Here is a 14930-nt window from a genome sequence, read left to right on the forward strand (position 1 = left end):
TTGATGCTATGACAGTGCCAAATGGAAATTCTTTAAATTTACACTTCTGAGGCATGCAGTTAAAATAAAATGTAGTTAGAAGTAACTGTTATTCCAAAGTCTGGGGATTCACTGGAAGATGGACCTTGAAGTTATCACTGGCTCAAGACAGAGCTGTGTGCAGGCTGCTCATCAGGGTGAGCACTCTGTGGACACATCACAGAAGAAATCCTTTTTCTGAAAGAACTGAAGACAAGAAAAAATGCAGGTTCTTTTTTAATATCAGAATGATGCAACAAAGGTGGAGTGTTACTGATGGAGAAGTAGATGATACCTGGTTGTTTCTAAACGATCAGTAGAAAAAAGTGCTCCCTCTACTGAGGTAGAGAAGGATGGGATGCAATAGGAGTTGCATGTATGTAAGAAGCACCTTTCTATCCTGAGGACAGCCAGGCAGTGGCACAGGTTCCCCAGACTGGCTGTGCAGGATACATTCTTCAAGGTTTTCAGGACCAGAGTGTAAAAGGCCCTGAACAAACAGATCTGATCTCACACCTGACCCTGCTTGCAGCAGGAGGCTGGACCAGAGATCTTCCTAGGGCCTCTTTCAACTTGAAGGAACCCATGATCCAATGATATTTATGCACACCCACTTTGTACTAAATATTGTTTTCTAACATATAGAAGGTGGTTTCAGCAGCTGCAGTGTTTTGAGTGTGCTACTGAACTTCAGCTTGATCTGTGAACTTCTTCACCAAGAGGGTCTTATTTTCAGTGTTAAGTACTGTTGAGGTCCATTGTTAAACCATCAGAAAATCACAGTATTCATAGGTAGAGGCCTCTTTACATCTATTTTGCAAATAACAGAAATGAAAGTCATATAGTGATAGGTCATCATAATCTTTTGAGTATTTGGCTGTAATTACCTTTGTTGATCTGTAACTGCTTTGGGATATTAGTAGTCCAGTCAATGCTTGAGATTTCTGAATCTTTTATGTCATAGAATCATAGAATCTTAGATTACCAAAGCATAGGAGGCTTTTACTTACACGTTTCCTTTAACATTTTTAGGTGGTATTTTGGTAAGATGGGCAGGAAGGATGCAGAAAGGCTACTTTTAAATCCTGGGAACCAGCGTGGTATTTTCTTAGTAAGAGAGAGTGAAACCACTAAAGGTAAGTCTACTTATGTATGTGTCTGCTCTTTCCAGTTTCCACTACCACCAAGATGAACATAATGATGATTTTTATGTCTGTCACATTATACGTATGCATGTGCACACACGTATGTGTGTAATGACAGTTGGGGTAGGGGGGTTGTGGGTATTATTTTTTATGGGGTTTAATTTATGTTAATGAAAGAACTATTTGTAATAGGCTAGGATGGATGGGGCTTTGAGCAACCTGGTCTAGTGGAAGGTGTCCCTGCCTGTGGTAGGAGGGGTGGAACTGGATGATCTTTAAGGTCCCTTCCAACCCAAACCGTTCTGTGATTCTATGATATGTTAAATAGATCTTTACATTTTTGGTGAAGAACCAAGTATGACTTATTTCCTAGGTGCTTACTCCCTTTCTATACGTGACTGGGATGAGGTCAGAGGTGATAATGTGAAACACTACAAAATCAGAAAACTTGACAATGGTGGATACTATATCACAACCAGAGCACAATTTGAATCTCTGCAGAAGCTTGTGAAACACTACAGAGGTAAGCCCAAGTTCTAGTGTCCTAATGCTACCTTGTGCCTATTGAAAGGAAGAAAAACTGTGTACATAGCTTATTTTTAGAATTCACAACTATAATATTTCTCTTGATTTTGACAGACAGTAAATGGACTAATTGTTTATCAGTATTAGGATGTTAGTTTTGTCACAGTCTTATCTGTCTTTTACAATTAAGCTTCTTTTTTTTGTTTCCCAGAACATGCCGATGGGCTGTGTCATAAGCTAACAACTGTGTGTCCCACTGTGAAACCACAAACACAGGGACTAGCAAAAGATGCCTGGGAAATCCCTAGAGAATCTTTGAGGCTGGAAGTTAAGCTGGGCCAGGGATGTTTTGGTGAAGTATGGATGGGTAAGAGCTTAACAACACATTTCAATTGTTGATGCGAATGTCACAGTAGTATTTTAACTAAATCGGTATCAAGATCTGAGAAGATAATCTGATAAAGAATTGAGGAGGGGGCAGACGCTTATGATCAGAGATGTAAGGGTAAAATTAATTTTCAATATACTTTTAATTTATTCTGTTATTATAATTAAATAATTATAATTACTGTGTTAGCTAAGAAAATAAAAGCAAAAAGCAAACATGTTTCAGTAGAAAATCTCTTCGGTATTATACTGGAGACTAGAATCTGATTTGTTTCTCTAGGAACATGGAATGGAACCACAAAAGTAGCAATCAAGACACTAAAACCTGGTACAATGATGCCAGAAGCTTTCCTGCAAGAGGCTCAGATCATGAAGAAATTACGACATGACAAGCTTGTTCCACTGTATGCAGTTGTTTCTGAGGAGCCAATCTACATCGTCACTGAATTCATGACAAAAGGTGTGTGACAGAATAGTTTGAAGATACTACATTTAAAATATTATTTAAGATGCCAGATGCAAATTAAATGTTTAATTAATGTTAGATTTAAGCTGACTGGAGTATAAGTGGTAATTTTGATTAAATTAAAATGAGCAATGCTTGACCTACTTGAAGCAGATCTGATTTAGATCATGGGTGAAGGCATGATTTTTTTGCACATCTGTGTCACCCTTGCTAATCTTACAAGTACAAGATTGGGCTTTTTTCTGTCCTCAATTTTAGTGTGCACTGTTACATTTAATTTGGATGGTATAGCTGGTAACATCGTGAGAATATGCCTGCCTGTAGACGAGTCGTGCTCACCATGACAGAATCAGTAGGGTTTGGTTTATTTGTTTGTTTGTTGTTGGCTTTAGTTTTCCAACAGTGTAATAGTAAATTTTAAGAAGGTTGAGGGTTTTTTCACAGACTACCTCATTTATTTCCTTGGTTTTAGTCTTTCATCCTTCTTTCCTTGCTCTGTGTTGTTTGCCTCTCCCCTCACTGCTGAAACAGATGCAGAGGTTTAGACTGAATGTAGAAATAAACATAAACATATTCGTGTTAAGAAGCAGCAGATTTTCAAGTCAGTTATTCCAGTTTTTTAAAAATGCAGACTTCTGTTCACCTCACAGAGAAGTTCTGCTATCCTGGTAAGAAATAGAAGCAATATTAAAGTCCAAAGAGAGTGGCTACTTCTGTTCAGTACTCTGCCAGAATTATCTGGGGGGGTGTCCTGTGTGCGTGGGGTTTGTCGTATACTTTTGAAAAGGTAGAAAGTAATAGAAGTTCCAAGAAGTTCTTTCTGTGGTGGTGGTATTCCTGAATAACACTAGACTGTCTGTCAGCTCTTAAAAGCTGCAATGTAAAATCAGTTTTCATTGTCCAGAAATCAAGTTTGGCAGGACAATCAGAAAAATAAAAAATAATTAAAAGCTTTATAGATTTCTGTCTAAGAAAAAGTAAAGTTTGAAGCCAGAACCAGGATGTTACTTTCCGAAAGCAGAAGTGAAAAATTGGAGAAATAGTTGAGTGTTTGTCTAAATTATGGATTCAAAATGTCATTGGAAGCCTCTGTTTTAACTTGGAAAACTTACCACATTTTACCAAAGATAAAACTTCTTTGGTTCTTTGGTGGTTCATACTTGAAAGGTAGTAGAGCAAGTATTTGTTCTTTAATTATAAATTTCACTGTGGAAAGAAATTCAGCGAGGAAAAGCACTGATACCAAGACTACTGGGAACAATCCTTACATATTGCCATATAGTCATCAAGCAGCAGTCTGTTTCATTAGTATTCAGTTATCTGAATTATTGGAATGGATTTCAAAGTACTTGGATAAAACTGGTGCTGACTAGTTACCAAGACAGACACAACTACCAGGAGTCATTGAGTCATGTATTCTGGTAAATGATTTTTCAAATACAGTCTTTGAGCAATGAATATGTAAATCATATGTCTACGAAGACAAGAAATCTCATTCATGTTTTCAGATCACATCAATTTTTTTTTTCTTTTTTCTCCCAAAATGTGTTCTCTTTTACAGGCAGCTTGCTAGACTTCCTTAAAGAAGGAGAAGGGAAATACTTAAAACTCCCACAGCTGGTCGACATGGCTGCTCAGGTACATTGTATAAACCAAGAAAACTTTATTTTGTCCTTAGAGGAGAGATTTAAAACCATATTAGATATAAACTAAATGTAAATACTGAATGCTCTGGCTATTGCATGCTGTTCTGTCTAACATCTTATGTTGTAGGTTTGGAATTTGTCAAAAAGAAACAGTATAGTTCCCAATTAGAGATACTGTATAGCCACCCACACTCTAGTGAGTGCTGTCACAAGCTCTTGCTGTGCTATACATCCTGTAGTTATACAATGAGAGTGGAGCTAAAATAAAGGGGTACAGCTTAATGCTTGGGAGAAATGGATATAGTCATGTAAAGTAATCTTTAATAAAACTTTATTTTTAAGATTGCTGATGGCATGGCTTACATTGAAAGAATGAACTACATCCACAGGGATCTCCGGGCAGCTAACATTCTCGTAGGAGACAATCTTGTGTGTAAAATAGCAGACTTTGGTTTAGCAAGGTTAATAGAGGACAATGAGTACACTGCAAGACAAGGTAAGACCTATTTATTTACTGAATAAATAAGACCAGTTACCTTCAGATTACTTAGAATGATTACATTTAGCAGAAAGTGTCTGTATTCTGGCTGCATTAATAAAGATTATGCATAAAACTGCCTTTACAGCTATATTTAGGTGCCCCCCTCACCTAAGTGAATTTTTAGTAAACTTTTTAAAGGTCAAAATTATGCTTAGGTTTTCAGAAAATGTTTTCAGGTATTTTCGGGGGGGTAAAACTTGCTACAGTTTGAAGAGAGCTCAGACTGCAGAGACGTTGCTCATTATGAAGGTCGTCTCACTTTAAAACATATTTAATTAAGAATTTCAGATGTCTTAAGTGTTTCCATAAATTGTAGCCAGTAGCTGGAAACATCTTTCCAGTTTGAAATATTAAAATACTAAATCACCTTGAATTTTGTCAACAAACCAAAATGTAAGAAGTTTTTGAGTGCATTATTCTCAAAATATTTTGAAGTGTAAGGAAGGGAAAATTAAGTATCTGTCTTTCCAATGTTTGTAGGAGCTAAATTTCCAATTAAATGGACAGCTCCAGAAGCAGCACTGTATGGTCGGTTTACAATCAAGTCAGATGTGTGGTCATTTGGAATTTTACTGACAGAGCTGGTAACAAAAGGGAGAGTGCCATATCCAGGTAAGAAGAAAATGTAATAGCTTTTTCTTCTCTTTGTTGTATTCTGTGCTTCTGAGGTTACCTTTTATACTTCTTGCCTTCATTCAGAGCCCACAGTTGACAGGCAGAGACAAAAACTTAGTCATGCTTCACTGGTTCCTTTGTTCACAAAGCTACTTGGTTTATTTACAGATTAACTATTATATATATATATTTAAGTGTTTTAAGATAATAGCATTTGTAAATGTGACTGATAATTCATTTCAGGTCATTAAGTATCCTTATGTTTTCCGATCCGTGTTTCCCTGAAATTTCTGCTTTTGGTATTTTCTCAGACTACAGTGAGCATCAGTAGACTGAACCTGCTTGACCGGTTTTTGAACTAAACATATGTAACATATCTTGTCAAATATTTTGCTGGGACTGGAATTTGTAGGGCAGTCCTGATAGGTACATATAATGCCTTTTTCTGGGCCTGATTTCAAATTACGTAGTCCTTGAACGGGTCCTGAGGAGGGCAGAAGGTTATTTGTGTTTAAGTCTGCTTTTTGACAGGACAGGCCTAAGGCAGTGGGAAAGTAAATGAATAAGATAACATACAAATGGACAAAGGACCAGGTATTGAAGCATTACCAGTGTGATAAAATAATTTTCAGAAACGTATTTAATGCAAAATGTGAAAAATTAATTTGCTATAAGGTACGTTCATTAAAGGTTCTGTTCTGGTAGATTCATGTGCATTGCATTACTTCGGGAAACTGTTCTTTGCATGGTGTCATTCAGAGCTAAAATGGTTTTCTTTTAGGGATGGTAAATCGGGAAGTTCTTGAACAAGTGGAACGTGGATATAGGATGCCTTGCCCACAAGGCTGCCCAGAGTCTCTCCATGAGTTAATGAAACTGTGTTGGAAGAAGGACCCTGATGAGAGACCAACATTTGAATATATACAGTCTTTCTTGGAGGACTACTTTACTGCTACAGAACCACAGTACCAGCCTGGAGACAATTTATAAGCCAACAGTCTACATAACATGCACAAATCTGCCAAATGTAAAAGACTTGCAAAGAATTCCTGACATCTATAAGGAATCAAAGGAAAGAAAATCTTCGCTACTTTGCATGCTCTTAATGGCAAACTGGAATTTCATAATGCAGTTGCACAAAACCACTTTTAAAGTGTTATAATCTAATTTACCAATGACATGTTTTTATTTTTTCCTCTTTCCCAACTTTATTTTCAGGGTCCAAAGGAAGCTTACTGAAAATATGGGGTAGAAAAATGAGTGTTGGTGTGAACAATAGCAGAAAAACCAATGTTTCAAATCCTTTATGTTGCTGACATTTGATAATCATCCTACTAAAGAGGGAATTGTCTGGAATGGGTCATCTTGGGGTAAGACATTTTTAAAGCAGAAGAACTCTGTGGGACCAAGCAATTCTATTCCAGTTCCGTAAAACTCCCTGTGCTCAAATTACACACATGTGCCCCCGACCCCCAGGAAAAGATGGTACCACTGTATTTGATACATAGTCTTGATCTTTAAGCTTCCTCTTGCATGGACTTAATTAGGGTAGGCAGGTTAAAAGAGAAATTGGAACAGTGAATGATGAACTTGATCTAAATGGTAGACCTCTATAGTGAAATTAGAGAGCATAATGCACTGTGTTAATACTTGTATTAATATAACTGGAAAGTAGCACGAGAGATTTTTCTTTTATTCTTTCTGCATAGCTAATTAAGAATAATGAAGGTAATTAGAAAATGAGGTAATATTTTATAAAATTGTGTTGATAAAGTATGATGATATTTGAAGCTATGTAATACAATCAGCGGGGAAAAGCCTTTCACTTTTAAGCTCCAATCCAACAGCGAGCTTTTGTATGGGAAGACTACCTGAACAAAGCTCACCAGGAAAGCAAGATTGAAGCTGGTAAACAGCCACTTTAAGGTCCTTTTTCAGACAGGTTTGGTACTGTTTTATGTGGCTTATGTGTGTTAACAAGGGTGGGTGCCATAAATGCTAGCTGTCACAAGTTCAGGGATTTGATTGCACTTTTGCTTTTCTTGACTATTAAGACACACACAGTTGCTCTTCCCACTTCTACCCTTTCTACAGAATTATTTAAATAAAAACAAACAAATGAAAATGTGAAAGTTTAAAAACTAAAGGGATAAAATGTATTTAATATTGTCCAAATATACTGACATTGAAATTTGCTGGTATTCAGCCCAGCTGACACTACATCTAGATTTATTTTCCTAGGCTACTGACATATCAAGCAATAACATCATGTCTTTTACTCAACAATTTGCATGAGGTTCTTGAATTTCTGATCAAGCTTAAGTTAATTTTGAAACACTAAACTCTTACTTAGCTACCAGGTTGGAATTCATATTATCATTGTAAAGCTATCTTACAAATGAATTTCAGAAAAGCTGGTGATACAGTTCTGGTACTAAACGTTCTTCATGGGTTTACACTACGTGGAATCCAGCTACCAAACAGATCTTTGTGAGAACAGTGCCATCGTTTGTCATTTTCCCTCATCATCACTCATCACCTGTACATCTGTGGTTATCAAATTTTCAAAGGGCTTTATGTAAGAAAAACAAAACAAACAAACAAAAAACCCACCAAAAAATCAACCCAAAAATATGATGGAATTTTAATTTTTCTAAATATTTTAAAATTAATAACACAATCATATGAGTTTATGTATTAATACAGTTATAACAAAAAATGCCAAAAATGATACTGGCATTGTTTGGATTTTTAATTAATGAATGGAACAGTCATTGTAATAACACTTGTATAGCAAAGGAATAAAACACTAACTTAATGAGCGTGTTCATTGTAAATGGTTGTGTATTATAAAACTGCTCCAAATGAGTTTGTATGTTTATGAAAATTTATTTGTTTCACCTGAAGACCTTGATGTGGTTCTTACCCTAACAGAGTTTAAAATTCACATTCACACTTTTTATATAAATAGTAATAAGTTTAATTATGTAACTAAGTATTTTTATAAAGTATGGCATTGTTGAACTGTTTTGCAGAATTGGTTCAAAATAAATTTCTCCTTGATTGCATCTGCTTATTTGAGGGGTGGGGGGAGGGAGATGGGAGGGGGACAAAAGCAGAGTAGCTTTCATATTGAGAGGGAAAGGGGGGAAATTAAACCTTCATGAGTTTGGGGTGTGTTTTTATCCTCTGTAAACTATTTTAATGTACTTCCATATAAGATGCTGAGTTTGTGGTGTATTATTGCTGTGAAAAGAGAGACGTTTTCTAGAGCAGAAGTCCTTGGCAGGAATGGGCTAGAACAATTCTGTCTGGACTTAGAACTAACCCCTGTGATGGACAGGCAGACACACAGACTTGCTCTTGTGAGAGCAAGTCCAACGTAGACTCTCAGCTGGCAGTCAGTGCCATGCTGCAGGGCAAACACGTTTCCTCTCTCTTACTTTATCTGGCATTGGCAGCCACTGCTGACTTATGTGCAGTTTTTCAGGGAATTTTATACATCTGTTCTTGGGATAGATGATTTTTTTTTATCTTCATTGAATGTTAACCTGTCTCAGTGACCACTGCAACTCAAACTGCAAATCCTCACGTGTATATACGTTGCCACTGTAGATTAAGAAACTAGAACAGTTTGAGTTTCAGCAATAACTAGTGCAACACTAAAACCATTCTTACTACACACTGCAAAGTTTACTGTATTTTTAGTGTTTCCTGTAATGTAATAACGTTTTACATAATACAACAATCATTTCTGGTAATCTGTGCTCTACCAGTTGTCCATCAGAACCTGTGATGCCCATTCTGCATGCTAGGCCTGCAGATTGTTTCTGCCCTGCATTGTTTCAAGCTTTAGTACTTTAAGACTTGTTTCATACTGTTTTTTGAGTAACCTTGCAGGCATAAAAATGTGTATGATCCTACTGTTTAGATAGAATACATCTCTATTTTAGCATGAAAAGAACCTTATGTGTTCTTAGCCTTGCAACCACTAGGCTCATGAACAGCTCTTGCCACTGAAAAGTAGCCTTGGAAAGGTTCGAGGTTTTTTTTCTCCTCAGTCTCGTAGAGTTTGCTGATGGGTAGAAATAAGCCAGAATGCCATGTCACCCATCGTCACCTACAATACTGTTTGTTTAAAAATGCATATCCATAGCTGAAATGCGTATAAATGAATATAAGCAACTAAATGAGCCCCCACTTTTGTTATTTATTTGATCTGTTCAATCCAATAAACTTCTTAGTTTTTAAGTTTTCTGTGAAGAAGCTCTAGATATTTGTGCCAACTTGCCTCCAAAACACGATACTGCTTAGAGCTACACAGTCATGTTGGGTTTAAACCACTGAAGCATTCATTTAAGCTGAACAGTACATTGCAAATGGGAAACTCACATTCTCACACCTTGCTAAGGAATTTGGGACTAAACTTGGGTAACTGATTTGGGCACCATAAGCAGGTCTGGGTGGGTAACTGCCTGAGTCCAGAATTGTGATTCATCCAATAGCTATTGCAGTAGGTACTTGGACTTCCTGTGTAAGTGCCCAGAAGTGCAAGTGCCTTCCTAGTTGCACACCTTGCCTCTACTTCAGCCTCATCCTAATGCAGGAATGAGACGGACATTGCCCTTCCTGGCATGGTAGGAGCCTGGAGGTCAGTGCAGGGCTGGGAACCTCCGTGATGCACATCTCTGCAGACGCCTTTTCAGGGCAAGGTGGGAAGAGTCAGGAGATGGCAATGGGGTGGTTCTATCTGGTTTTGTTACAGTGGCCTTTGGTGTAAAATCTGGGCTCTGATTAAAAATCCTGGATAGCTGGTGGGTCTTCCACAGGCAGTTGTCATCTGTGAGAGACTGTTAGGAGGTTGTCGAGAGTGGGGAACAGAACCCATTGCAGGACAAAGGCTTAAGCATTTGGTTGAGGGCTGTGTTTCGGTGTTCCTGTGCACTTTTCCCTACTGACACAGGGAGGGCGTTAGCTGGAGAAACATACACAACTTCATTGCTTCTCCCTTAGCATGGAGACAGGAGGATGGAGGTGAACAGCTGAGGTGCTAACACTGGGCAGAGGGAAGCAGGTGGTGAGGTGGGATGTGGCATAGCATGTGTCATCTATTCTCTCTGTCATAGTTTGAAAAGGAGGTAGGAATGCAGGGGAACTGAGGAGCATCTGTTCCCTTGTGGAACAATGGAAATGAAGTAAGGCTAATGCCAAGCGCTGCTACAGTGTTTTCTATGGTGGTTCTGGTCAGCTCACCCTAACTGGTTCCTAGCAGAGCAGCCCTATTAGAGTGAGATGCATACCAGATGCTTCCACTGGAGTTTTGATTTCATTCTGTATTACCGTCTTCACTTCTGGGATGGCTCTGTCTTTCTTGGCTTATGACTAGCATAAAATGTATATTTTGTGCTAAAAGACTGCAAGTATAATAGAAATAGTTTCCATCACTTACACTTTAATGTTATTAAGGTGAGTGCATCAAAGTCTGTGCATTTAATCGTGCTGATCTAAGGACTACCATTTGGAAGGGTAAATTTTTTCCAGTATGAAACTGAAGCTCAATCAATAGCTTCAGTGGTTTAAGGTTATAATAAGTAATTACTAATAGGCTAAATATAATCTCTGGCGCCACTGCCATTAGAATGGCTGAGCCTTTTCAGACTACTACTAAGTGTTTTGAGAAGCAAGTGTATGTATACTTAGCAGTAGATACGCTCCCTGAGGTCAACTGATCGTTAAGGTAAGAAGGAACAGCCCTCCCTACAGCTTGCAGATGACAAATGGCATTCAGGAAGGTAGTGGTATACATACCCACCTTGACAGGCCAGCCTGCCTTGTGCAAGTGCTCCTGATTTATTGACAAAATAGCTCAATTTCTTCTGAGTCCCAAGACAGACATTCTTATGCCAGGCTATAGGCAGAAACCTGCTGATACACAGCATCTCTCTTTGGGGTTCCCAAGGCATCTGCCATCTTACCAGCAATTCGTTTTATCTAATATATAGCATTTCTCACTCTCAAATGCTTCACAAATGAGATCGGTTTTATCATCTCTGGATGGCAAGTTAAGGCAAGAGGAGAAGAGGTATTTTGACTCATTAAGGATGAAGTTGAAGACCATAACCGAGCCACAGCCAGAATCTTTTCTGGAATTTCTTTTTGGATGGGCAGCTTTTAGAATTGCTTAGCAACCTCAACTCCTGGTCTACATGATTTCCTAAGAAAAGCCCGCAGTTATTTCCTGTTATGCCCCACAGTGGCCACCTCTGAGCTACTCCAGAAGATGTAAAAACATGGATAAAACCTGTGGGCCCACAGAACTGGTGTATCCACCATTATGTGCAGACAGTGTGGAGCTTGAGTTGGGAAAACATGCTCAGCCTGGGGCTAGCCCAGGTTGCCCAGGAGTGCAGCCAGACAGCACACAGACACGTGTGGGCAAGTGCTCGACCTCAGCCTCTAAGGATGGCAGGAACGGTTAGCAGCATCCACCTTCCCAGCTTGCTGGACAACTGCATCTCAGACACTATGGTACACACCAGCCTTGCAGGCACAAGCATTTTGTTAGGCAAAGCCATTTGTTACAGCAGGATGTGGCTGTGATGGTGCTCTACGAGCAGCGCTCAGTGAGTACATGCACGAGTTCCTCTGTGGTTCTCATTGCTCCCTTCTCATACCAGATATAACTTCCCTACATTTGCAGAAGGGCTTTCTAGTGCCCTTTCAGCCAGCCAGTGCCCTAGACCACAGAATGATCAATTCCTTCTTTGCCATTCAGGTCTTGTGTTTCACTGGCACTGAATATGTCAAAACCCTCTAGCAGTCAACTGAACACCCACAAAACTGGTGACTTAATATCATGCTTTTTCCTCCTTTTAGCTACCTTTGCAAGTGCTTCTCACAGAAAACTCTACTTTTTTCTTTCTTTTTTTTTTTAATATATATATCACTTGGCAATCCAGAAATTACATACTCAGTTATTTTAAGGATAAACCATTATCTTTAGTCAGCCTAAGACTGGAGTCTGTGTATCACCTGGTCTGTTATAGTACAAGACGATGAACACCCTTCTGTTGTCATGGTTGAAATGTGCTTGGTCCAGCCTGACTAGATACACAATTAACCTCAGCCACTCCAGTACGTGATTTATGACATCCAAGGAAAGTGGGATGGGATTTCTTTCCCCTGTGTAGCTAGGAACAGCAGAGGACCTGAGACACAGGCAAGTGTCTTAGCCAGAATCATACAGAAAAAGTTCTTACAAAACTGAGGCTCAGACACTGGTTTCTCAGATCTCAAGCTAATACCCTGCACAGGGGAGACCTCACAGAATTGGACTCATGGTCACGTATTTCTGAAGACTCTATTCCATGCTGCTAAAAGAAAATCACAATCGGCACAAGGTTTCATTCTGTGTCTGTCCTCTTTCTGGCACTCTGCAGTCTGCTAGACATGATGTGCATATGGTTTACCATAACAAAAACCCTTCCTGGGACTGTATGTTGATGTTGGGTAGTGAGTGGTATGCAGGACTGGAAAAAAACAGAATTTAGCCTCAGCCCTGAGTCTTAGGGACTTTAAACAGCTGGACCACAAGTGCTATTACCTCCCTGCCAGAGGTAATGAGAACCTGAACATGATTTCAGGTACCAAAACAACTCCAGGAGACAAAGCAGTTGCTTGAAAGGAGTAGTATGCAAAGGCTCTCTCATTTATAGAAATGCTCTTTTCCTCAGAGGAGATGTGATCTGGTGGCTGCTGTTTCTTTGACAGTGTTCTGGACTGTTGGTCTAGGGTGGCTTTTTATTTCCTCTAGGGACTCGGAGGTGATACAGGAGCCACTCTTCATTTTGAAAATCCATTGTAATTCTTCATTTTTTTGAGGAAGGCATCAGCATCTGGAAAATGGAAAGATGAAACATAGATGGCGATGCAACTAAACTGACAGTGACCACCCAGACGTGGGTGCAAAGTGAATGATTCCCTCTCCTGGTTGCTCCCATTTGCACATCTGGTCTTGATTTTGCAGTAATTTATACTTATGTTTAGCTTTAAAGTATCAAATAAAGCACAAGCATTGCTGAGTTCTTGGACACGCTGCATTTGCTTCATTTTTGCAGGATGAAAAATTGCAGCAACTGCACAGTGCTTGGAATTGGTCAGAACATTTCCAAGTCATTTTGTTGGAGTTATGGCACTTCTGAAAGAAAAGATTTTTTTTTCTAGCCTTGCATATCTGATGTTTCTCTGTATGTCCTTCTCTTGATTTCATCTTTCTAACTTGGAGGTTTTAACCTGAGCTTTTTATCTTCTAACCATTTCCCTACCAAACATGCTGTTGATCTGGGAGCCAAATCTTACACACTTAACATGTTACTGGATATTAAAAATAACTGATTTAGGCAGTGATGTGAGCAGCCACAAAGGTGGCCTGGTTAGAATGGGAAAACACTGAGCAAAAGATACTGTCTGCTCAAAAATACTGACAGAGAAAGGGCTGCTGCCTTGGAACTGTGAGCCTGGGAACTAGCCCTGTGAACCATAAAGAAAACATCCCTGAAAAGTGCAGGTGGCCTCTTTCTAGCCAGGGTACCTAGAAACTAGAGACATCCACAGATACCACTGATAAGTGCAAACCAACAGACTGTAACGGCAATTTATCACCTGAGAAGGTGGAAAACAATCTGAAAAAAAAACAACCCTGCCCTGAAGGAACAGAAAACAGCATCATCTATTGTCTGTTACAGATGAAAAGCAGAAATTAATAGCATGTTCTAGCTGCTCTCAATGTCCTACTTCCTCCAGTGTCTGTGATATAAAAAGGACTTAGTTTTTATCTGAAATGGAGCCTCTCTCTTTCTGAGACCTTCCTGGTAGAATCCCATATGAACTTCTGGAGAAGTTGTACTGTTTGCCTTGTCTGGCTCTAATGTCACAGAGGGCAGTGGGAACTGATGTCTACTGCTAATAGGAAGCTGCGTACTTAAAGATTGTGCTTTCATCTGTAGGCTTATGATTTGGCCAAGGAGCTGGCTTTCCTTTAAATCTGTATAACTGAGGGTTTGGTGTTTGTTGGTGGTTTTTTTTCAATTGCTGGGGGCTTTTTCTCAAAAATAACTCCTTACTCAGTTAAAATCTCAGCAATTGAACTGTGTATGTTACCATTGTCTGCTAGCAAATGCTTGGGCCTTATGTGTTGATCTCTTTGCTGAAGTGATGAGTCATTTGAAGAGAATTCTATTTGGTATTAAGATCTAAAAGAGCATGTTCTAAAATAACCTGTTTTTTCCTTTTCTGAGAGCAGGAGGTGTGACAACAGGGGTGCTTCTCTCTCTTAATTTGACAGCTGAAAAGTGTGACTTGGCTTTCCTGTTTAATTTTTTACTCCTGCTTGGATAGAGTTTATAAGGAAGGTGAAAAGAATTTATTATCAATTACTCACAGCCATGAAATCAGGCACACCTAAGTTTGGTAGTGCAGGCTGCTAGGGGGAAAGGTTAGAAATAGCAAGTCTCTCAAATCCCTGCTTGCTTCAGAGAAATAGGAGAAAGACTGACAGCCATTCCTCAAGTGACTAGCATTACTTTGTC

General features: G+C 39.0%; 1 protein-coding gene across 1 annotated transcript in view; it reads left to right on the forward strand.

Moving 5' to 3' along the window:
* YES1 (YES proto-oncogene 1, Src family tyrosine kinase) overlaps positions 1 to 8411 on the forward strand; it is a 49239-nt gene extending 40828 nt beyond the window's left edge. The window contains exons 5-12 of the mRNA XM_061360464.1: positions 1051 to 1154; positions 1537 to 1686; positions 1900 to 2055; positions 2356 to 2535; positions 4103 to 4179; positions 4530 to 4683; positions 5209 to 5340; positions 6125 to 8411. Of these exons, the coding sequence (XP_061216448.1) occupies positions 1051 to 1154; positions 1537 to 1686; positions 1900 to 2055; positions 2356 to 2535; positions 4103 to 4179; positions 4530 to 4683; positions 5209 to 5340; positions 6125 to 6333 (1162 nt within the window). The 3' untranslated portion in view covers positions 6334 to 8411. The remainder of the gene's footprint in view (positions 1 to 1050; positions 1155 to 1536; positions 1687 to 1899; positions 2056 to 2355; positions 2536 to 4102; positions 4180 to 4529; positions 4684 to 5208; positions 5341 to 6124) is intronic.
* The last annotated feature ends 6519 nt before the right edge of the window (positions 8412 to 14930 follow it).

This window comes from Neopsephotus bourkii, unplaced genomic scaffold (genome assembly GCF_033783945.1).
Source record: "Neopsephotus bourkii isolate Nb327-2 ecotype Australia unplaced genomic scaffold, CSIRO-AGI_Nbou_v1 NB_1027, whole genome shotgun sequence".
In the NCBI taxonomy this organism is placed as follows: domain Eukaryota; kingdom Metazoa; phylum Chordata; class Aves; order Psittaciformes; family Psittacidae; genus Neopsephotus; species Neopsephotus bourkii.